This window comes from Anolis carolinensis, chromosome 5 (genome assembly GCF_035594765.1).
Source record: "Anolis carolinensis isolate JA03-04 chromosome 5, rAnoCar3.1.pri, whole genome shotgun sequence".
Lineage (NCBI taxonomy): Eukaryota > Metazoa > Chordata > Lepidosauria > Squamata > Dactyloidae > Anolis > Anolis carolinensis.
The window spans coordinates 112,655,907-112,680,867 of NC_085845.1; the positions used below are offsets into that span (position 1 = coordinate 112,655,907).

At 40.5% G+C, this 24,961-nt stretch overlaps 1 protein-coding gene across 1 annotated transcript; it reads left to right on the forward strand.

Moving 5' to 3' along the window:
- Nucleotides 1–600: 600 nt before the first annotated feature.
- Nucleotides 601–19,731, forward strand: cpeb2 (cytoplasmic polyadenylation element binding protein 2). Its single transcript, XM_062982730.1, has 7 exons — nucleotides 601–628; nucleotides 1,071–1,241; nucleotides 4,602–4,691; nucleotides 7,109–7,227; nucleotides 8,641–8,755; nucleotides 11,108–11,289; nucleotides 15,478–19,731. The coding sequence occupies exons 1-7, from the start codon at nucleotides 601–603 to the stop codon at nucleotides 15,703–15,705; spliced, it is 933 nt and encodes a 310-aa protein (XP_062838800.1). The 3' UTR covers nucleotides 15,706–19,731.
- The last annotated feature ends 5,230 nt before the right edge of the window (nucleotides 19,732–24,961 follow it).

Below are 24,961 nucleotides of genomic sequence, written 5' to 3' on the forward strand. Positions count from 1 at the left end.
GAGGTAGGCAACACAGGGTTCTAACAGCCCATTCTTCCTTGGTCATCATCCCACATATTATTAGAAACGGGGAGGAATTAAGATAAGATATCCAGTAAATAAATCAAGTTCAACATGATTTCAGTAATCTTTTGCTATCGTATACTAAATAAATCAATACAGTAGAGTCTCACTTATCCAGGCTTCACTTATCCAATGTTCTGTATTATCTAACGCAGTCTGCCTTTTAGTAGTCAATGTTTTTGTAGTAAATGTTGCAATGTTTTGGTGCTAAATTTGTAAAGACAGTAATTACTACATAACATTACTGTGCATTGAACTGCCTTTTCTGTCAATTTGTTGTAAAACATGATGTTTTTGGTGCTTAATTTGTAAAATCATAATGTAATTTTATGTTTAATAGGCCTTTTTCTTAATCCCTCCTTATTATCCAAGATTTTCGCTTATTCAGTGTTCTGCCAGCCCATTTATGTTGAATAAGTGAAACTTTACTGTATATACATAGTCTATTAATGCAGATATAGGAAGAAAACAAAACCCACAAACACAGACTGTGACCCTGTATTACTTACTTACGTGATCTCTCGTAGTTAGAGGATGATGGGCCTCCATTTCTTGGAAGACACCTGTGCGTGATTTTTTTTAATGTGTGGAGGTCAGTGCATGGCCGGTCAACACACAGTCTTCACAAATTGAAGTCCCAGCAGTGGTGTGATTAACACAACGAGAGTGCCTTCTCAGTCTGTTGCAGCCTTCTTCCGCCTTCACAGCCATTGTAACATTGTATTACAGGGTACATTAGTGTAAAAGTTTTACATGTATACTATGAAATGTCTCCCATCTTCCTCCCTGTTCCCGCTTTTTATTTGCAAGAGTCCCCATTCAGCCATTTAATTTGTAGAGATTTCGGTCATTGTGCAATATCAATTGACCTGCCTCTGCAACAACCAAATACAAAAAAAGCACTGACAAGGTGTCCGACAATACAAAGATACACACAGTGACACATACAGAGTCATTTGAAGTTTAGTCTTGCTCACTCTTCCATTTTCATTCTCTTTCCCTTCCAGGTCGTTCTTCCCTCTTTCCAATAGATGATGTCTTGCTAGAAGATGGTCATACAGATCAAGTGGGTGTGATAAATTCCCCTGCTTGTTATTCTACTCATCAGAATGGAGAGCGAATAGAACGTTTTTCTCGAAAGGTGTTTGTTGGTGGTCTTCCTCCAGACATTGATGAAGGTGAGTTCCTTGATACTTGGTGGTAGTGTTGGTTTTCTGTGGAATGAAATTGGGACTGAAGCAAGTGGAAAGTACTTCAATGTGTGCTTCTGTCCTGTACTCATTTAGCTCAGATTAAGTTCTGGTGGTGGTGTTGTTATTTACCATCAAGTCGACTTCAACTTCAGCCCTATGAATAAGAAACCTCTAGGATCCCCAGTGATCACATGTCCAGATTAGGTTTAGCAAACTCTGGGCCATCATTTCCTTGATTGATTCAGTCCTCCAGTAATGCAGTCTTCCTCTTCATTAGTCACAGTGCACTTATATCTGTCCTCTGCTTCTGCTGCAGGAGCTGTTTAAGTTCCTTCTGAGCTGAGAGTCTCATTTTCAGTTCTGTGTCTTGTTTCATTCTGAACTGTTTTATCATAGTATTCTCAATGTAAAAACCTTCAGCAGTGATTTACTTCTTTTGTGAAATATTAACTCAATAAGAGCTGATTGTGGTGCCACTGGCATCATCTCTAAGGGATCCTTTGCCAGTGTTATCCCCAACTGCTGTTTGCTAGTAGCTGTTTGGCAAATTTATTCTGGCTCCTCGGCAAAAACCTGTTTTCTTTAGACTCTGCCATCCCACCACCATGGAAGCATAGTGCCAAGACTGGAAGTTCCACTGTATTTTGTGGGATTTATTTCTCCATAGAAACATGGAAAGCTGTGAGCTTTGAATTGTTTGTGTCTACCATATATAGAGGAGATGGAGGCAGGGATAGGTAGGTGTTTGGCTTAATTGACTTTTATAGATTCTCTTGCAGGCATATATTGAAAGGAGATTGGCATGTGAGGGGTTAAATACAAAACACACATTTTCAAATTACTGGAGAATGGAAATGACTACAACTTTATTAGGTACAACTAGATAGGCTTGGCACAGCAAAGGGCAATAGGCCCCAGTATCAGGTAACATGCCTGCCAATCAATCACAATTTTAAAGTAATAAAATATATGTTATCTACTTAGTAAAACATATGAAACTTGTCAGATCTCCCACTTGTATGCCGACAATGAACAGCTACAGCTTGGTATTTGGGAGAGCTTGTTTTTGACATGCCTTATTATATTTGATTTGCATGGAGTCTTCCACAAGAGCTCACAGTTACTAGGTGGCTGGTAAGGTGCTCATCTCAGGGAAACAAAACTGAATCATATTCATGCGTGTAATATATTCTGCCAAATAGCTACTGATGTTGTTCTTTTCCACCCTTTTCCCCCCACTTATTTGAACAACCCTTCCTGTCCTTCTTTGCCCCCAGCTTTAGGAGGAAGAAGATCTCTACATAATATTTTTATTTCATTACATATATTGAACATATATCCCATCTTCCTTTTAAGATGGGGTTAATCCAAAATCCAGTCCCACATTTGTAATATAATATGGATGAAAGCAGGGCCATAGCCAGAAAAAATTTTTTTTGTGGGGACGACTTTTTTTTAGCGAATAATGAAGAGTAGTTCCATAACGCAAAATAATTTAGCAATCAGGCTCCATCGATAAACTTCAGTGGACACTCATGGGGATTTGATTAATCAGTTAAAAATCATGAGTAAACCAGGTTAAAAAAAACCTAAAAAAATTTTGGGGGGAGGTGTTGAACCCGACACCCCCCCCCCCCCCCCCCGCCGCTACAGCCCTGGTTGAAAAGTCTTATTTTTGTTTCTGAAGCGGGAATTGACTGAAATGGGTAGACATAAAAACTATCTTAAACTAAAAAGAAATAAATTTTGAGAGATATTAAGGTCACAGATGGCCAATCCCTCACACCAGAAGTGACTTGCAGTTTCTCAAGTTGCTCCTGATATGAATATATATATGTGTGTGTGTGTGTATGTGTATGTATATGTGTGTGTGTGTGTGTGTGTGTGTGTGTGTGTGTGTGTGTATATATATATATATATATATATATATATATATATATATATATATATGACTTTACTAAAACTGATAAGAATTGGAATTCTAGTCAAAATGGCTAAATTGTTTATATGAGTATTACTCATGGTTATATTTTAATTTTAAATATATTGATTTATATTTAGCAGAAGTTGAAATGCAGTTTCAGTGGAACAAGAATTTACTCAAATGCAGTGCTCATCTTTTTTTGGCAAAATTGCTCAGCCAAAATGGAGATGCAGGTTACATTTGATGGCACATTACAATTGTGTGCCTAAATCTTGCTTATGCCCCTCCTCCATGCAGAGAGGTCTGCTTTCCTCCCAGCTAGCTGATTTCTCCTTCACCCCTCAGTTGAGAGGTGAAGGAAAACCTCTCTCCCCCCCAAGGCCAGCTTTTCCTTCTCCTCTCCCCTTTCCCAGCCACTTCTCCTTCTCTCAGCTGAAAGAGAAGGGAAAAACAATCCCCCTTCCTTCCCAGATGGTTTTTCCCTCCTCACTCAGCTGAGAGGTAGAGCAGCGCCTCACCTCCTCCACACACACACACCAAACCCAAACCAAGGCTGTAAGTGGAAGTGCATTGCTTCTGCTTGCACCCAGCTGGGAAGGGGTACAAAATGGATGGCAAACCTTACCTCAGGAAATTACTAATTTTAACCTTTTTACTCTGTATTTGTATACTTATCTAGGAGCGGGTTATTAGGCTGCAGGTCGGGATGTTTTGTATCTTTACATGGTTTTATTGTATGTATGTGTAAGTGTGTACGTATTGTATGTTTTACATGTTTTGATATGGTGAAAAGTGACTAATCAATAAAGAATTGTTGTTATGGATGGCAAATCCATTTTTTTTGTAATGTGCACCTCAAAAATGGTGTGCCTTATAATCAATGGTGCACTGGACTCAAGTAAATATGGGTATATAGTTTGCTTTGAGGAGGAGGAAAGTCAGTTGTGTTTATAATGGACTTTTTGTATTTTTATTGTTTTACTTTATATTCTACTTTAAACATGGGTGATAGAGGTTAGTTGTTGGTCTGTGTTTGTAGGATCAGAGAGAAATTATGGAGTGGGACATTATGGGGAACTTGTTTTAGAGTTTATATTTGTTTGGTTTTTTTGGGGGGTTAACATTTAGTTGATTTTGAAAACATTAATACAATTTAATGATAAAAAGGTTAGAAAAAAAATCCTTCTGATAAGCTCCTTATGAGAAATGCTTGTAAATCCCAAATTGTTTTTAAGTCAAGCTGGGAACAGGTTTTCAGAAACTGTTATGAGTCTTAATTTTATTTTTTATAATGCTTTGTTATAGAACCATTGTTCTGTTCAAACAACAACAGCAGCTTGATGATTTAGAAGTTATGAAAAACGGTATGCAAGGAAATGCTACATAATATATTAACTGAAATTATTTATATCCATTTTTAGATGAAATTACTGCTAGCTTCAGACGATTTGGACCTCTTGTAGTTGATTGGCCCCACAAAGCAGAAAGCAAATCATATTTTCCACCTAAAGGTATTTCTTTCTGAATTCTCGATTAAATATAAATATGTTCTTGGAGAGACATTCAAAGCTAATTGGCACATAGGCTTTTATTTTTCCTCTTTGAAGAAAATTGTAAGTGACTATTGGGTATACAAATAAGCTCCAGGAGCTATCTCTGTGTTCATTGGTGTTGGAAGGTAATGTCTATACATTTTTGGCAATGGTTTTTTTTGTCAGTAAATATAGACTAGTGCATCTATACAGCTGGCCCTCCGTATTCACAGTTCCATGGTTTCAACCAGCCACAGCTTCATTTAAAAAACCTAAAGCAAATTTTGACTTTGCCATTTTATATAAGGGATTCCATTTTACTAGTAAAGGTTTCCCCCTGACATCAAGTCTAGTTGTTTCTAATTCTGGAGGTTGGTGTTCATCTCCATTTCTAAGCCGAAGAGCCAGCATTGTCCGTAGACATCTCCAACGTCACGTGGCCGGCATGACTGCATGGAGCGCCGTTACTTTCCTGCCGGAGTGGAATCTATTGATCTACTCACATTTGCATGTTTGCGAACTGCTAGGTTGGCAGAAGCTGGGGCTAATAGTCGGAATTCACCCCGCTCCCCGGATTCGAACCGCCAACCTTTCGTTCAGCAAGTTCAGCAGCTCAACAGTTTAACCTACTGTGCCATTGGGGGCACCATTTTACTATATTGTATATAATGGGACAAACATCCATGAATGTTGGTATCTATGAGGGATCCTGGAACCGAACCACAGCAAATATCAAGAGTCCACTGTGCTTTCTCCACAATATTCTACCTACATAGTAAATTATTTGAAGGGGGAAAAAAACAAGTGGCTGACTTTTGTGTGTGAACTAGCTCTCAAGGCCTGATTATTATTTCTTTTTACGAGTCATAGCGTTGTATGCTGCCAACTGAGCAGGAGTAAGAAAGTGTGTTTTATCCTTTATTAGAGCTGAACCCCAGTGGTATAACCCCAAGTGCAGAGTTATTTCTTCTTCATGGTATCTTAATCACAGAAATGGGTTTGCTCTGCACCTGCACAGAACAATTCAGAACCTTCTAGAGCTCTAAGTAATAGTTTTTGGTGGTAGCCCTTCTCATTCTCTCTGATAGTATAAACAGGTTGGCATTGCCAGAGCCTTAATTCCTTTTCGTGTGTGGAGCAGCAGAACAATAGGAACATCAGCTCTCAGCCATGTGAACCTTTCTGGCATTTTTCTCTCTTGGCCCTGACTACACTTGCTTGACATCCTTTTGGTTTCAGCTTCAGCTCTGTCCTGTATCTTGTTGATTCCTTTGATGGTGACCATTTCTTTCAAGAAATGCTTGGACTGTGGGGAGAAGATCTCAAACAAGTTATCTCCCCTGCCTTGGAGAGACCCATTTTGAGCAATCCATCAATCATTGCCTGGAGTTAACTCCCAGAGCTCTTAAGAATCACAAGTAAAGGCTGAAAGCCCTGCTCAACAAGACCAGCCAGTCCCAAGCAACCTACCTCTTCAAGGCCACCGCTTCGGCATCCAAACCCCTGGTGCCTCCACAAGCTTCTTCATCCTCTGCCCCATTGAAGCAAGGTTTCTACTCTGGCTAAATCAGCCTCGACATCAACCCAACTTTGAGAGGCCCAGCCTCGATCTCCTTTCTGACATCAGCAAAGGCCCTCCACGAAAATGTTGCTCATCTTTAAAGGAAATGCAAGCAGCTGGCAGGATCATTGGACTGAGTTGCTTCTTGGGAGAATCCCCGTACCTTGGGAAAATCACTCTCTGAGGAACCCAGGAAGAAGAATAAGAAAAAGAAATGCAAGGAACAGAGGGTGACCAGTACCATTCCACCATATTCCCCAGGATCTACAATCATCTAACTTTCAGGGTCTGATCTCCACAGCCCTTGACCTGTTTACACCACCTTAACCAAGCTTATTTGGTCACTAGTAATCAAGCAAAAGGACTCTGAAGTGGAAATCCATGACACCCTTATGGCAGCAGCACAGACTGCCCCTGAAATGGATAATCATGAATTGGCCTACATTATACTAGAATGCCACCCTGTGAAGGAAAAATCATTATACAATTTCCCTCGAGATCCTATTGTAGATCTCTCTCCAGGCACCACTGTAGGCCCCAATATTGATAGGGAATCAAAGACAACAGCAGCTCAGTACCAATCGGTATAACCAATGATTTCATTTGGATTCACACAGCTATAGCAAATTGAAATTAAGAATTCAGTGTGGAACAGTGTGCCTAAATATAAATAGAGAGATAGAAAGAATATTACAACTTTCAGAGTAAATCTCTATAAGGTGGCATTACTTGAAACATGGGTTATGAATATAGTAAACACATTATGCTTTAATTCATGCATTTATGGTAAGAGAACATTAACTATATTTGCATTTCCCTATTCCTTGTTGTCTAGGTTACGCATTCCTCCTTTTCCAAGAGGAGAGTTCTGTTCAAGTACTGATTGATGCCTGCATAGAAGAAGATGGAAAGCTTTATCTGTGTGTTTCTAGCCCCACTATCAAGGATAAGCCAGTAAGTAAACACAAGAGAGCCTTGAGGTCCGAGTTGCCATCTGTCTGAAGGCTGCTTTAAAAAGTGTGATGAAAAGCAATTTTTCATTGAGGGCCAAAATACATAAGATGTTAAAATGAGTGAATTTCTTTAATGTGTCATTTCTTTTCTCCTTTAACAAAAGCTTCTGGGGATTGATGTGGAAGTGAACAAATGAAATGGAGTGGATAAAAAAGGAGGATCATAGTGGCACATAGATGTAAAACATTTTGTCAAGATAGCCAATCTCTTCATATGCAGTGAGAAAATTTTATCAAATGCCTATGGGGATAGCAGTCAGAGTGGAAAAATAGCAATGATTGATATTTTAAAACTGATTATCATCTGTTCTGTGTCAGGGCACAGTTTTATTCCCTCCAGAAATGAAGATTTAAAAACTCATTAAAAAGTGGCTGTAGTTTATGTCTGGTTTTAGAAAAACAATTATTTTTATGTTAAACATTGTAGGGAACATCTGCAGCCCATTTTAAAAGTGAATTGCCACTCCTTGAGTCTTTTAAAAGAAGCAGTTCACCTTTTTTGGTCAGAATAAGGGAAACTGAGAGAAGGGAGATACAAAAAGCAGCATGGGGGAAGGGGCTAAGCCTAGCTCACTCTCATTCTAAAATAACCAAAACTTGCACCAGTATGACTGACTGTCCATCACCTCCTTAAACAACAATCACAAAGAGACACATCCCTATCTAATCTAACTCAAGTCCTATTTAATGTGTTTTTTAAAAGAATCATGTGAACCCACCTACAAAAAACAATGCCATTCATTTTTCCTATGTTGAAAGATGTGAGAGGGAGGTCCAGCCTTATGGCAGTCTTGCTGTATAATTTACACTGAGTATTGCAGTGGCTGAAGGCAAGCATACAGTGTTCTCCAGAGGGATTATTATACCCCTGTTTGCAGTTTGAGACAGTAGTTTTCAACAATCATGCAATGTTATCCATTGCTTTTATCCCCATATTATAGTTTGGGCTGAAAGAGTAGTGTACAACATACTCTGATGTGTAGTTTGTTGTTACGCCTCTTTTGCAGATAAAGAGTCATTTATAGAAGCTTTAAAGTAAGATCCATTTGTATTATTTGAGGATTGAGAGGAGAGTGAAACTAATTTAAATTTCTAGTCCTATATATCCCCCAGTGCTTCTCAGGTGGCAACCTTCTCCTGAAATCTAGAACCTTATGTTTTAGAGAATGCAGATTAGTCCCACTTTGAAAGGTTCAGAAACCTTTAAAATGCATATAAAGCACGTCCCATCAAAAATCTGGGTAACACATGCCAGTATGCACCAGCTATCATTTTATAAAAATCAGTGAAAATAAAATTTCATTGAAATCATTCAACTCAAGTAACATGTTGCTCTTGTCCTCTGTTTTAATAGGTTCAGATCCGTCCTTGGAATTTAAGTGATAGTGACTTTGTGATGGATGGTTCACAGCCTCTTGATCCTCGAAAAACCATTTTTGTTGGTGGTGTCCCCAGACCATTGCGAGCTGGTAAGTTTAACACATATTATGTCTTATGGCCAATTGTAACACTGCACTCATCTTAGTAATAAGTTTTCATTTGAGGGCAATTTTTCCTTCCAATATGGCTACATCAGGGCACTTTGATTTGAGATAATATAATTATTTAGAAAAAGTAAGTTTCAGCTCATGGAGATATACTGTTGTCATACCTGACTTTAATACTTTTCACCTTATTTAATCAGTGCGTAACTAGCACAGCTAGCTTCTAGAAGCTGATGAAAGCAATAAAAAAATTGTTTTGCTAGCCACTTGGAGGGGCAAGCTCAGAAAGTGGTGTTAGAGGATTCCTATTCAAAGATTAGCTTGTGGGATTCATTAGGGCTCCGCTTTGTCCCCCAGGCTATTTAACATTTATATGAAACTGCTGGGAGAGGTCATTTGTAGATTTTAAGTTAGATGTCACCAATAATTGATGACACCCAGTCCAACATCTTCTTTCCACTCAGTCCAAGAAAGCTGTCTGTACTAAACCAGAGACACCTTGCTTGACATTGTTATTGGTAATAGTGTGCATAATGGAAAATAAATTGAGACTTATCCAGACAAGTCAGAGGAGCTTCTTCTTAGTTCACAGACAGATCAGAGAATAGGGATTTGGGCTGTGTAGGATGGGATTACACTTTATCTGTAATCTCAGTTTTACAATTTGGGGACATGCTCATGGAGTCCTGGATGCCTAGGTTTCAGCAGTGGCCAGGAGTATGTTTGCACAGCTAAAACGGTTGTGCCAGTATTTTGAGATGTCAGATCTGGCTACACTGACAACATGCTGTATATCCTGTTTGGATTATTATAACACATTAGCCTGTCTTTGGAAACTGGAACCTCCATCAGGTCCAAAAATATTGTAGTCACTGGCTGTCAATCCATTTCTAGCCAGAATCAAAAGTGCTGGCTTGACTTTTAAAACCATACACAGCTTAGGTCCAGACTAACTGTATCTCCCTATATGAGCTTGCCCATGCTGTAAAATTTGCAGGGGAAGGCTTGCTCATTTTCACAAGAGAGAGCCTTCTTGGTATCTGCTTCCAAGATAAGGAATTCCCTTCCCAGGGAAGTTGGTGAGCCCCCTTCTATCGTCTTTTATTTAAGGAAGCTTTTATTTTTAGTGTATGTGGCAGATAAAGCTTCCAATGGGCAGAGTGGTGTAGTGTTTTTATCATAGTTGTAGTGTCTTTTAACCCTATTTTAAATAGAAATGTTTTTCTATTCTATGGTGCATTTAAAATGATGCAAACCATCTTGGAACATATGTTTGAAGAAAGGTGGGATTTAAATCAAATTAATAAATATTAATAAAGGTTGCAGGTTCAAATCCCGGGAGCGGAGTGCCCGCTGTTAGCTCCAGCTTCTGCCAACCTAGCAGTTCGAAAACATGCCAATGTGAGTAGATCAATAGGTACCGCTCCAGCGAGAAGGTAACAGCGCTCCATGCAGTCATGCTGGCCACATGACCTTGGAGGTGTCTACGGACAATGCCGGCTCTTCGGCTTAGAAATGGAGATGAGCACCAACCCCCAGAGTCAGACATGACTGGACTTAACGTCAGGGGAAACCTTTACCTTTACCTTAATAAATATATATTCCATATACAAAGTTATTTTTATACTTAACATTTCAAAAAAATATCATAGTTTTTCAACTGTATTTAAAAAAAACAAGGGGATTTTTTTCTCCAAAAGTGTTTACTACTAATTATTGTATCAGGTAACTGAATTAATTCCAGGAATAGTACTATATTCAAAAAAATCAATTATTTTGGCTAATAACAATACCAGCTAAAATTAATTATAAATACACTCTGCAATTGATTGAACTAAATTAAACTAGCTGTCTTATGCATGCCTTTTTTTGTGTTAGGAGCAACCGGAGTTGCTTCTGGAGTGAGAAAATTGGCCGCCTGCAAAGACGTTGCCCAGGGGATGCCCGGATGTTTTGATGTTTTACCATCCTTGTAGGAGACTTCTCTCATGTCCCCACATGGAGCTGGAGCTGATAGAGGGAGCTCATCCGCACTCTCCCCGGGGGTTGGATTCCAACCTGGCAGCCTTCGGATCAGCAACCCAACCTTCAAGTCATGAGGCTTTTATCTCCTAGGTCACCGGAGGCTCCATGCATGCCACCGGAGGCTCCATGCATGCCACATTAATGTTATTCATTCTGGGAATTCAGCTTCTCTAACAGCAACATGATGTATAGCTTGCTAGAGTATGAAACCCTAGAAACTTTTAATGGAATACCAATAGAAAAATACATCCATGGCTTGCATCTGAGCACAGTTTGAAGTGCTAATTCAGTATTTTTTTTGTTCCTTCATAGTGGAATTGGCCATGATAATGGACCGTCTCTATGGTGGAGTTTGTTATGCAGGAATTGATACAGATCCTGAACTAAAGTACCCAAAAGGTGCTGGGCGAGTTGCTTTTTCCAATCAACAGAGCTACATTGCTGCCATTAGTGCTCGGTTTGTTCAGCTTCAACATGGTGATATTGATAAACGAGTAAGTTGTATGCAGTTAATATCAAATTTGTTTCATCTGTTTTTCACAGATACAAGATCTTCGAGTGAGGCCCTGCTCTTGGTCCCACCGCCGTCACAGGTGCGGTTGGCGGGGACAAGAGACGGGGCTTCTTCAGTGGTGGCTCTGCAGCCGTGGAACTCCTTGCCAAGGGAGATTAGGGAAGCCCCCTCACTCATGTCTTTTAGGAAGCAGCTGAAGACCTGGATGTGGGACCAAGCTTTTGGCCCATCCTAGATTATGGGTTATGACCTGATGGATTCTGTGGATTAATATGAAGTCGAACACGGACTGGCTCTGACTTTGACTCAATTCTACCCTCCCCTATTCTCACCAGCACTACTATCTTTAAAATGCACACACAGCCCAGGGTGAAGCATTTTCCCTGTCAGGTTATCAGGGAGACAGGATGATTTGTTTTCTTGTATCTATATGTTTCAATCAATTCATGGTTGCCATGACGACCATGGGGCTGTCTCAAGTTATATCTGGGCCCACCCATCAGGCGGGACACACGCTGGACCTTGTTTTTATTGTGGACGGTGGGACAGTCAGAGTGGAAGAGCAAAATATTCTTCCATTGTCATGGTCTGACCATAATCTGATCTGTATAAGTTTCGCCGTGTCTTCTAACCTCCGCAGGGGTGGTGGACCCACTAAGATGGTCTGCCCCAGGAGGCTGATGGATCCGGATGGAATCCTGAGGTCTCTTGGGGATCTTCCTGTTCTGGAGACTGGCGATCCTGTCGATGTCCTAGCTGATCGCTATAATAGTGAGCTGGCAAGGGCACTGAACACGATCGCTCCCGAACGTCCCCTCTCACTACGTAGAGTCACGTCTACTCCTTGGTTCACTGAGGAGCTGGCTGTGATGAAGTGTGCGAGGAGGGGACTAGAGTGCATCTGGAGGAAATCTCAGGATGTTTCTGACCAAGCACGGGCTAAAGCCGCTATTAAGGCTTACTCCGTGGCTTTGCGAGCAGCCAGGAAAGCTTTCACGACTGCCCGCATTGCGTCTGCGGCCAACAGGCCATCGGAGTTGTTCCGAGTTGTTGGGGAGCTCCTGCGGCCTCCTGAGGCCCAGGGGCTTCCCGATGACTTGGCAACTAGGTGCAGCGATTTCACGCACCATTTTGCAGGCAAAGTTGCTCAGATACGTCATGAGTTGGACTCCAGCTTAATTGTAGTTCCAGTGGAGGTAACCGAGGTACCTGTCTGTCTGATTTTGTGGGATTCTTTCTGGCTTGTTCTTCCTGGAGGGGAGGGGATTCTTGGGTCTGTGAGGGCAACCACTTGCGCTCTGGATCCTTGTCCCTCTTGGCTGGTTAAGCTGGCCAAAGAGGGGTTGTTGGATTGGTTTGTGGCTATAATAAATGCCTCTTTGGATCAGGGGTCAGTTCCATCTTGCTTTAAGCAGGCGGTAGTAAACCCGCTTCTAAAAAAGACCTAGTTAGACCCATCTGTATGTAACAACTACAGTCCAATTTCCAACCTCCCATTCTTGGGCAAGGTCCTGGAGCGGGTGGTTGCCACGCAGCTCCAGGAGTTCCTCGATGACACTGATTTTCTAGACTGCTCGCAGTCTGGCTTCAGGCCTGGGCACAGCATCGAGACGGCTTTGGTCACCGTGGTGGATGACCTCCGCAGGGAGCTGGACAGGGGGAGTGTGACCCTGCTGGTTCTCTTGGACATCTCAGCGGCTTTCGATACCATCGACCATGGTATCCTTCTGGGACGGCTCTCTGGGATGGGGCTCGGTGGCACGGTTCTGCAGTGGCTCCGGTCCTTCCTGGAGGGCCGCTCCCAGATGGTGAAGCTGGGGGACACCTGCTCGGACCCCTGGCCTTTGACCTGTGGGGTCCCGCAAGGGTCTATCTTATCCCCCATGCTTTTTAACATCTACATGAAACCGTTGGGAGAGGTTATCCGGAGTTTTGGAGGGTGTTGCCATCTCTACGCAGATGACACACAAATCCACTACTCGTTTCCATCTAATTCCAAGGAAGCCCCTTGGTTGCTGAATCAGTGCCTGGCCGCTGTGGCGGACTGGATGAGGAGGAACAACCTGAGGATCAATCCTGACAAGACAGAAACCCTCCTGGTCAGTCGCTCGTCGGATCGGGGTATTGGGTGGCAATCTGTGCTGGACGGGGTTGCACTCTCCCTGAAATCACAGGTCCGCAGTTTGGGGGTCCTCCTGGACTCAGCGTTGACGCTTGAGGCTCAGGTGTCGGCGATGGCCGGGAGGGCGTTCGCACAACTCAAACTTGTGCGCCAACTGCGACCATACCTCGTGAAGTCTGACTTGACCACGGTGGTCCATGCCTTAGTTACCTCTAGACTGGACTACTGTAATGCGCTCTACGTGGGGCTTCCCTTGAAGACGGCCCGGAAATTACAATTGGTCCAACGCTCGGCTGCCAGATTAATAACGGGGGCGAGTTACAGGGAAAGATCTACTCCCTTGTTTAAGGAGCTCCACTGGCTGCCGTTCATTTTCCGGTCCCAATTCAAGGTGCAGACCATCATTTATAAAGCCCTAAACGTTTTGGGACCCACCTAACTTCGTGACCGTATCTCCTACCATAAACCTGCCCGATCTCTTCGATCATCAGGGGAGGCCCTCCTGTCACCACTGCCTATATCTCAGGCCCGCCTTGTGGGAACAAGGGAGAGGGCCTTTTCTGCTGTGGCCCCCCCGATTATGGAACTCACTGCCCATTGAGATCAGGCAAGCCCCCACCTTATTAGCCTTTAGGAAAGATTTAAAAACGTGGCTCTTCCGTTGCGCTTTTGGAGAGTAACTGTCATATACTTCTTTTGTTACTCCCCCCAACATCTATCCTCTAGATTGTTCCACTATCTTATGTCTCTGTTCCCTGTGGTTTTTATTCTTATCCCTTTCCCACCCCAAGTTTTAACTTAGTGTTATTGTGGCCCACCCATGTTATATTGCTTTTCTGATCTTGTGTTGTACTGTACATTATTATTTATTGTATTTTAATTGTGTTATGATATGTTGTTTTTATATTTTGTTACATTGTATTACATTGTATTGTTCTGGGCACGGCCCCATGTAAGCCGCCCCGAGTCCCCGTTGGGGAGATGGTGGCGGGGTATAAATAAAGTATTATTATTATTATTATTATTATTATTATTATTATTATTATTATCTGTTTTATAATTCAAAATGTTATATTTGTGTATCTGTATGTACAATGCGGCATTACACCTTGTCATAATCTGTAAGCTGCTCTGAGTCTCCTTAGGGGTGAGAAGAGCAGGGTATAAATATAATAAATAAAAAATAACAAGTTGCAGCTTTATAGAAAATATTTGCTCTTGTGTGTTAAATGGACTACCTTTGGAAAAGCATCTCCAATATGAAGTTATGGGGCTAGTTGGTAGCTATCATTACCTCACTAAGACCCTTCTGCACAGACACAAAATGCAGTCTTAATTCGGGGTCCTTATGAGGATTGCCTCAGCTGCCTCAGAGGTAGCTGGGAGTCACAACTGTTCAGGCACTATGAACATTGTTTAGTACTACCCTAGAAAGACCCCTAGGGGTGTCCCCCCCCTTGCCCCTGTCCCCCATATTGTGGCTGGCCTCTTCCACAACACACACCTACTCTTTGGAGCTTGCCTGATGTGAGGAAAAGCGACACCACACTAAAGGAGATGGGAAGGGAGAATGATACCCTCCCATCATTTTTGGCATCTGGGTGCTCTGGCTAATGTTAGGCAAAAGCACCCAAGAGAAGGCAGGTGCCATGTTGTGACTGGGGGCAGCTGCAGTACGGCAGAGCGCTGCCATCCAATATGGGTCCCTGGAAACCCCAAAGAAGGTGGGATGGCAGTGAAGACAGTTGTGACAAATTCCATTTAGGAACCAGTCCTCACTGCCCCCAAGTCAGGCCAGGATTCAGACTTTCCCCCAAGTTATCTTAAACCAGGACAAGGTCATATTAATGTAGCTTGCCCTGGGTTAAGCTGGATCAGCCCAGTGCACACCAAACTAAGTGTTCGGTGTAGATAAGCCCATAGATTAGGCTCATGGGATGAACCGACCTATATGTCGCCAGAGGAAAATTAATAATACTGTCCTGGAGTATATTGCATTCAGTGCTAATCATACAATTGTTCTCTGTGTGTGTCTTTTTTTAACAGGTGGAGGTAAAGCCATATGTGTTGGATGATCAGATGTGTGATGAATGCCAGGGAGCACGATGTGGTGGAAAGTTTGCTCCCTTTTTTTGTGCCAATGTCACTTGCCTGCAGTATTACTGTGAGTTTTGCTGGGCAAACATCCACTCTCGGGCAGGACGTGAATTCCATAAGCCATTGGTTAAGGAGGGAGCTGACCGCCCACGCCAGATCCACTTCCGCTGGAACTGAGCCTGGCTTCCCAGCATCTCCATAAGGAAGGAAGGGTGCATGTGGCTTACTGTATTTGAAGATATAGACTTGCAGAAGAAATAAGTGCATTCTTCTGCTTCTCACCCCAACTCTCAATACATGCATCTTTTTCAGCAGTCAAAACACTACAAAGCCTCTTGTTTTTCACCAAAACCCTACATCTCAGGCTCACTAATTTTTGTGATATTTTCATGTTAAAATAAAAAAAAAGTTTTTTTGTATTTCTCCAACTTATTTTTATATGTAATATTAAAACTAGATAAGAGAATGTTTTTTGCATAGGGGCGCATTGTCTGCTGCTATATTTAGAGGGTGAAGCGTGCACTTATTTCTAAACATGGGTTTTTAACTTCAACATCTGCCCCTGTAATTTACCAAAGGTAGCAAAAATAGTGAAGATGGAAGATGTCTGCTACAAAAAGCTTATTTTTATTGTTGTTGCTATTTTCAGTGTATGCATCAATTAAAAAATAAGGTTGATTTTTTGCTCTCCATTTTGACTTGCAAGAAATAATACCTCAAGATAATCTGATTTATTAGCTATTTTTAAACATTTATAATCACAAGCTGAATTAGCTTTGCTGCTATATAGGTGTTGTGTGTAATGCCACCTATTAATACGGGATTGAAACGTTTTAAGATACGCTGCATTACAGATTAAAATGCAGGCAGCACAATATGGCATAACCTGCCATAGTTTTAGAATGTGAAAAATTGCATGTTTACTTATTTGTATACACCGTATGCATGCACTAGAGCTAACAAGAAATGCATTATTGCAAATGTTCTTAGGCTCTGGAAACTAGGTAGCATGAGCAGATTTCAAAATTTGTAACAAGAAACTTGCATGCATTATTGTGACTCAAGCTTTTTTTCCTGAAAAATGTCCTACATGTGTACAATATGCAAATTAGTTTTAGATTAGAACGTGCAGCCCTTTTGTGACCTGGTTGGTAGTGGAATTCGATTTTCGCAGACTGGATGTAATATTGTTAACCCTGTGCAACTTTGTGGTGTGTGGTTCTAATTGGCGTGAAGTGGTATAGCATAGACACAAGTTTGATTAAAAAAACCTTTTTCTAAAAATATATATATTATTAATTTCACCCTCTTTAATTGTCCATGGTTAAAACTCCCCCTATAAACCAAAGATGGCCAGCCCACTGCTAACCAGTCACCAAATGGGAAACTACTGAGAAATGAGCAGAAAAATGTGCTCATGCAAGAAAATAGAACACTTTAGTAATAAAACATAAACAAAGTCAAAATGGAGATGGTGTAATATAAAGACAGCTAGTTGCAAATCTGTATCGTATCGTGAGACAACAGTGAATCTGGCTCAAACTGTGTGTGCTTTTATGACCTTAGGCATTTTGGGATCTTCTGTCAAACTGAGTCACTGTTGCACGAAATGGAGTTCGTTGTCTGGCATAGTGTTTAATTTTGATGAAGGAGTTCTAAGTAATGACATTACTTGCACGATTTTGGGAGGAAAGGTGATGTTAATACAAGAAATCCAGTAGCAGTGTTTTAGTCCATCTCTGAACATTTTAATGCAGCTATAGCCCTTACATTTTAATAGAAAGAGCTACTCTGTAGTTTTACGTTTCAGCAAGCACCTAAAAAGTGAACACCGAACTGAAAGTCTTACTCCAAGAGAGAAGTTTCTAAGGGTTATGCTCTTGGCAATCCCTTGAGGACAATCCTTCATATAAGCAAAGTATTGCTCTTAAACTGGTTGTCTGCAATGTGGTTTTTGTACTGTTCGATAATATGTGGTTCTTGTCTAACTCTGCTGTTATGTTGTGGCTGTGGCTCAAGTTTTTAAAAGTTTTGAAGTTGACGCTGTTTTGAAAAAAGAGCTTTTTAACTGATTTATTTGTCAGTGTACCTATTTATTACTTAACCATGATCCTCCAGATATGTTGGAGTATTTTTTTCTAACCTTAAACCCTGCCAAACCTTGATCCATTTTTGACATTTGTTATGCACTATTTTTATATCTCTGAGAGAGATCCTTTTTTCCAACTAGTCAGCTATTTTATGGCACACTTTTTTTGACTGACGACATCTCCTTTGCTATACCTCAATTTTTGGAATTTAGAAAGAAAACAAAATCAATAGTTTTGCAATGTTAATTAGTTAGATATAATTTAATTTTTGCAGATCTTTTAAACTTTATTTTCATATTTCTTGCTTGAAGTTTAAAAGCGCCTTTACATGTTTTAAATAATGAATATGGAAGAATCGTACACAACTGAAATATAATTGGAGATGTTTAAAACCCTTACTCCCCCACCTTCTCCATAAAGATGTAGGTAAACAGAAGGAATACGCTCTTTTGATATGGGTAAACTAATTTAAATATCAGGCTATATTTGTCACTTCATTTCTAAGCTGTTGATAATCTCCATTTCTTCCTTTGCTTTATTCAACATCTCCTCTTTTTCCTTATTTTTAAAATCCATATTTTGGGGGCTCAGTCCATCTCTCAGGTCCCCTACATCACCAACTTTTGAAATGAATGGCTACTATATGCAAGAACAGTTGTGTCCTTAGCTCCCATTCATTTCTCTTGGGGGCAACACATACTGTTTCCTTGTGCAGCTGCTGTTCATTTCAATATAGGATGATGCTCGGGTCCTCCCTGGTGGATTGTCCCTTGAACTCTGAATTGCTCAACACTGTATTGGCTTTTGTTTTTGTAAATCATATTTATTTTACTATTTTTGTAGAAGATGGTTAATTTTATTGTATTTTTGTATTTTTTAAGCTTCTTTACTTTTCTTACCCCCAAATGTGCATATTGCTGTCCAAACGTATAACTGTGGAGGAGAAAAAAAAAACTTTAAAGGTCCACTTTTTTTTTTTTTAGAAGGAAGCGTTTAGCATTTATATATTTGTGTATGGAAAACACTTGATATATTATTCCCTGTTGCATCTGGCTGCACAAAGCCTCTCCTCAAAGATGCTACAAAACTTGAATATAACACATTTTGGAAGGCTGACTAACCTCGATTCTGTGTTGTGACGTGCAATACTGTTTCTAATGTTTGTATAAAAAAAAAGAATAACAGTGTAAACCTTTTTAATGCAAATTTTATTTTTTTCATTGCATCTTTTGCAAATTTTATCCACAGTGTCATTTTTTACTGTCAGAAAAAGAAATCCCCTTTTGTCATTGCAAATATTTTTTAAAATCCAGAAATCTTTGTACTGATGTAAATGATCGTAGTTATTTTGGATAGTGTTTTGCTAACAAAAGGAGAGACTTTTTTCATGCATATTTCTATTTTGTTGTCATGTTGGGTTTTGTTTTGTTTGTTTTATTTCAAATACTAAAAAAATACTTGGAATAATTTTTCATACTCGTGTCATTAATATTATTTTGTATTTTTATGTGAAAATATATAATTTTATGATGCTAATGGCGAAAAGTTTATTTTATGTTGAATTATTTTTGGAGCTGAAATCTTTGTAATATTAAAGCTACTAGTTTCTAAATTCTGAATTTCTGTAAAGAATCGCACAAATGGTTTATGGAGTGTTTGGACTGTAATTATAAATGGTTCTTTGATATGCAAATTAATATTTTTCAGTTAATTTTATTTTGTATTCCTAATGAGGTGTTAAAACAATTTTTATTTTTTTCTAAATAAGAAGAAAACCCATGCTTTTTATAGCCACAAGGAAGCAACCCACCAAAGCACCACTGCTAAACTATTGACGTTGATTTCAGGGGAGCTGAGAAGAGCACCATTGAAGAAAGAAGGTGTTTCCTGGTGGGTTGCTCCCTGACTTAATCACCTTCAGCTTAAACTCTTCTGTTAAAAGCTTTTAGTTTATTTTACTGTTATCTTCCAGGTGTCTAAATCTCCAGTCTGTCTGTTGTACTGGTAATTTAACTCTGTAATGGAATAGTTTGCTGCCAACTATTTATATAAGTAATTTTTAAATATTTGTAATATTGTTGACTGACTAATAAACTATTAAGTTATTGGCATATTTTCCTTTGAATTTTGTTATCTTGTACATGGTGTTATGGACAAGAATTCACAATTACATTAACATGGAGGAGAGAGGTTACAATGTTTAAACGTCTGATTACTTTTCCCTATAACTTGCTCTTCCTTGGCATGCTGCCTTTCAAAAATTAGGCAAAACTAAGTTTGTGTCATACAAATTCTGTATAGCACCATTCCCCAACACATACATGCTGATCATTTAGAAGAACCCTTTCCATTGACCAATCTCGACTTCTCATAAATCAAGGCAGTTTAATCCTTTCAATGCTCATAATTTATTCAGGGTTAACAGATAAATTCAAATAGACAGGTTAATACATTAACCTTCCACCTCTGAAGCTTTCCACAAAATGTTGATGTAAATCAAGAGTTGATTAGATTGGTGACAGCTGCCCTAAAAAAAAAAAGCAGGTAGGCATCACACCATTGGTGAAAAACCAGCTCAAGAAAGAACCTTAAACTTAGGTTTATAGGATATGCTTGACATAGATGTTATATCTAGGGCCACCAAACTGCAAATTTTCTTCAAGATTTACAGATACAAGCTTTAAGCCTCTATGTGATTTATATATGGTCCTGAAAATATTAAAATATTTTTGTGCTGATACAGCAGTTGGATGCAGAACTTTCAGATGTAAAGCAAGGCTTTTGATGTGTTATCAAAGGCTTTCATGACCAGAATCACTGGGTTGTTGTGAATTTTCCAGGCTGTATAGCCATGTTCCAAAAGCATTATCTCCATGTCCCAGAAAAATTATCTCTCCAAGAGAGAATACTACTGGAATATGGCCATACAGCCCGGAAAACTCACAACAACCCTAGGCTTTGCTTTTTGCCGATGAAGGTTTGTACAAGCAAAGTGCCATGTACACTAATAGCAGTATATGTTCGTGTATATCTATATGTGTAATTTGCTACCAATTGGTATAGGAACCAGTAGACGGCCAATTCTCTCACACCAGAAGCGACTTGCAGTATGTTCTCAAGTCGCTTCTGACATGATTTTTAAAAAGTATAGGAACCAGACAAGATTGTTGAAATGCAATCTTTCTTTGTAATGTAATATAAACAGAATTTTTCCCCATCAGGATCTCCATGATTCATTCTGTCAGAAATGTCTAGAACTAAACTTAGCCATGTTTGGCATCAGTCCCACTTCTGCATGCATTCTTGTTCATTTCCCCAGTTCCTTTTCATCTGCTTGAACCATGGTTGGAACATCAGAAGGTATCTCTTCACAGAGATAGTGAAATTATTTATTTCTCCATGACAGGCATTTTTAATAAGCCAAAGTGTTTCCCTGCTTCCTATTTTTTTAAATGCCTTAAGATTGCACAAAGTAATTGTGAAAGTACTTTCAACAGTCATTTGTAAATGCTTAATTCTAAATAGTACAGACCAGACATTTTTATTATCAAGGTCATCACTGAAGGAAGATGGGCATGATCCAAACTTCTTTTCAGTCTGGCAAATCCACACCAAATACTTAGTTGTTCAACTTTAGCGTGTTATGAAATTAATGATGGTGTGTTGCATCTCCACAAATGTAGTTAACAATAGTCATAACTTGTTGCAAAGTATATCTTGCAATAGTAGCTTCAGCACAAAGATTTTGCTGATTCAAGACACAATGAATCAGATATTGCTGATTCAAGATACAATGAAAAGAAATGAGAGCATTTGGACCTCTTAATACTTTGTTATCTGTGCAATAAACTTTACGTGTTCCAATCATCGAAGCTGCCACTGTCTGCTCATAATGTCACTAAATGTAACAAATTCAGTTCAACTTCACAATATTAAGAACAACTTCCTAACTGTGAGAGCTGTTCAGCAGTGGAACTCTCTGCCCCAGAGTGTGGTGAAGGCTCTTTCTTTGGAGGCTTTTAAACAGAGGCTGAATGGCCATCTGTCAGGGGTGCTTTGAATGTTATTTTCCTGCTTCTTGGCAGGGGCTGGGACTGGATGGCCCACAAGGTCTCTTCCAACTCTATGATTCTAATATTTATCTTGAAAACTATCAAAGATATATATTTCCTGTATTCTGCTCGCAAGAGTACCCAGAGTAAGTAACTTCATAGCAAAAAAAAGCTTACGTTATGACCTGATTGATGTATAAAACCTGTGCTGCCATTGGCCACCACTATCACAGGCCACTGTGACCACCAGGAATGACGGATCTGGACCAAACTTCGCACACTTAATCCCCATGACGCACTTTACGCCCTGGTGCCATTTGCGGGCCAATTGGAATGAGGAAGCGCTGTCACAGTGGATGATGAAGCAGCTGTTCCCCCCTGTGGCCAGAATCGAACATCCCCTCAGGAGAAGGTTAAATTGCCTCTGCATCTGTCTCGGTTCTGTGTGTATACGGGCATTGAATGTTTGCCTATTTCTAATATACAGTAGAGTCTCACTTATCCAACATAAACTGGCTGGCAGAACGTTGGATAAGCGAATATGTTGAATAATAAAGAGAGATTAAGGAAAAGCCTATTAAACATCAAATTAGGTCATGATTTTACAAATTAAGCACCAGAACATCATGTCTAACAACAAATTTGACAGAAAAAGTAGTTCAATATGCAGTAAAGCTATGTAGTAATTACTGTATTTACGGATTTAGCACCAAAATATCACGATGTATCGAAAACATTGACTACAAAAATGCGTTGGATAATCCAGAACGTTGGATAAGTGAGTGTTGGATAAGTGAGACTCTACTGTATATCCTTACCAAATGAACCCAGGGAACATCAGGTACTTAGGCAACATTATTTATTTATTTATTTATTTACGGTATTTATATTCCGCCCTTCTCATCCTGAAGGGGACTCGGGGCGGATCACATTATATACATATAGGGCTAACATTCAATGCCCATATACACATACAACCGAGACATCATCCACTGTGACGGCACTTCCTCATTCCAACGTCATAAATTAGTTAAATTTGCCTCCCCACTTTATAAGTGGTACCTTATTTCCTACTTGATAGATGCAGCTATCTTTCAGGTTGCTAGGTCAGCAACGAGCAGGGGCTATTTTTTTTTAATTGACGGGTGCTCACCCCGCCACGGGATGGCCTCGAACTCATGACCTCATGGTCAGAGTGATTTATTGCAGCAGGCTGCTCAACAGCCTGCGCCACAGGATGTTGTGGATGTTGTCCATCTACAACCTTATGCATTTTATTAATGAGATAATTCATTTAAAAAAAATTAAAATCTCCTTTCAAATAACCCGGGCATCGCCAGGTACCCAACCAGGTATATAGTAATAAAAGTCAGTGTTTCTGGGTGTGTATGTTTGTATGTATGTATGTATGTATGCATCCGGCGGTGTATACTTCCGCCCTGGGATCTGACTACCACAGACCACACTGCAACCCCCCACAAAACATGCATCTGGAGCAGTTTTGACAAGGATGGACTACGGACGAAGGAATTTGCAGTACCATCACCTGCTTTAAAGACCACACAGCCCCCACCAATGGCAGACTAGGACCAAGCTTGGAACACAAACTCCCTATGGCTTTCAACCCTGGAGAATTTGGTGAAGAATGGAACATGGATGATAGGATCTGAAGTACCTTCACCCACATCCAGAGACTATTCCTAACCCCCTCAGTCATGTATCTGTACCAAAGATGGCACAGACCCCCATGACTCTTCTTATATACTGCTGAGGTTTTTGGGAGAATTGACCACAGACGATGGGATTTCCAGTAGCTTCAGCCCCATCCATAAACTACTGCAAACCCCATTGGCCATAGATCTGCATCAATGGGCCCATTCATAATATCCAAAACAACTCAATGTCCGCTACTAATAACCCGGGCAGCGCCGGGGCCCCAAGCTAGTCTATATCTATATCTATATATCTATATATAATAAAAATGAATGTTTGTATGTTTGTGCCAGTGTTTTGATTGGTCGGGCGGTGTATGTGCTCGCGTTTTGATTGGCCTGGCGGAATATGTGCTCGCGTTTTGATTGGCCTGGCGGAATATGGGTCAGCTTTCTGATTGGCCTCCACTTTCACAGGCCACTGGGACTGCTGAGGCAAAAACTACTACTACAAAACTACTACTACAAAAACTACTACCAACTGGCTTCGTTCGGCCTACTTCTCTCCTCAGAACGATGCTAGCTTTGGTACTGTTAACAGCCTTTGGCCCACTCACACATTCACAGCATTCTGAATCCAACTAATGATGGAAAATAATTATGTTTTAATGCTTCCTTTGTTTATGAAAACTTCTACCCCCTCACCTCACCCCCCCTTCAGCGCTTCTACTACTAGGCCGCAAAGGAGGGGGCCATCTTCCCCCCTCAATACTGTTCCAAAGAAGACAGGTTTTCCCTGGCTCATTGGGACACAGTACTATTCACAGCACACTAAAGAGAAAATAATGACTATCTCTTTATTCTTTCCTTTTAAGGATCGTTTACTCCCCCCCCCCCCCCCCCCAGTTTTTACTGAGGCAAAAAACTACCACAGAGCAGGCTTTGGCCTACTCACTCTAACAGGCCTGACACATACAGTCTCCATGACCTACTATACATCCGGGCCCTGTTTGGAGTGGGATGGACCATGGATGATGGACTTGCATATGGGAGTTGTAGTTCATCTGCCCCACTGAACCCAGCTATGTCTTATTTATACTACTATTGCTTGACGTTACTTTTATGTTTTATTTATATGGTGGATGTTAGCATGTGGCTTAATGACCTTGCAAGCCACTTTGGGTCCATTGCAGAAAGACGGGGGAGAAGTATCAGAATTAAATAAACAAATAAATGTCTCAATCGTATGTATGGTTGGAATGACCTTCTGTCGGGAGGGCTTGAATGGTCTCTTCCTTTGTGACAGAAGGGGCTGGACTGGATGACCTTCAGAGACCCCTTTCAAATCTCCCAATCGTATTTATGAGTGGATGGTCATCTGTCAGGAGGGCTTGGACAGTTTCTTTTACAGCAGAAGGGGCTGGACTGGATGACCTTCAAAGACCCCTTTCAAATCTACGACTATCTATCTCCCAATCATATTTTTGACTGGATGGCCATCTGTCAGGAGGGCTTGGATGGTTTCTTCCTCTTTGGCAGAAGGGGGTTCGACTAGATGGGCACCCCTTCTAACTCTAGGATTGTATGGAAGCCTTTAAACCAGGCACGGGCCAACTTGGCCCCTCCAGGTGCTTTGGAC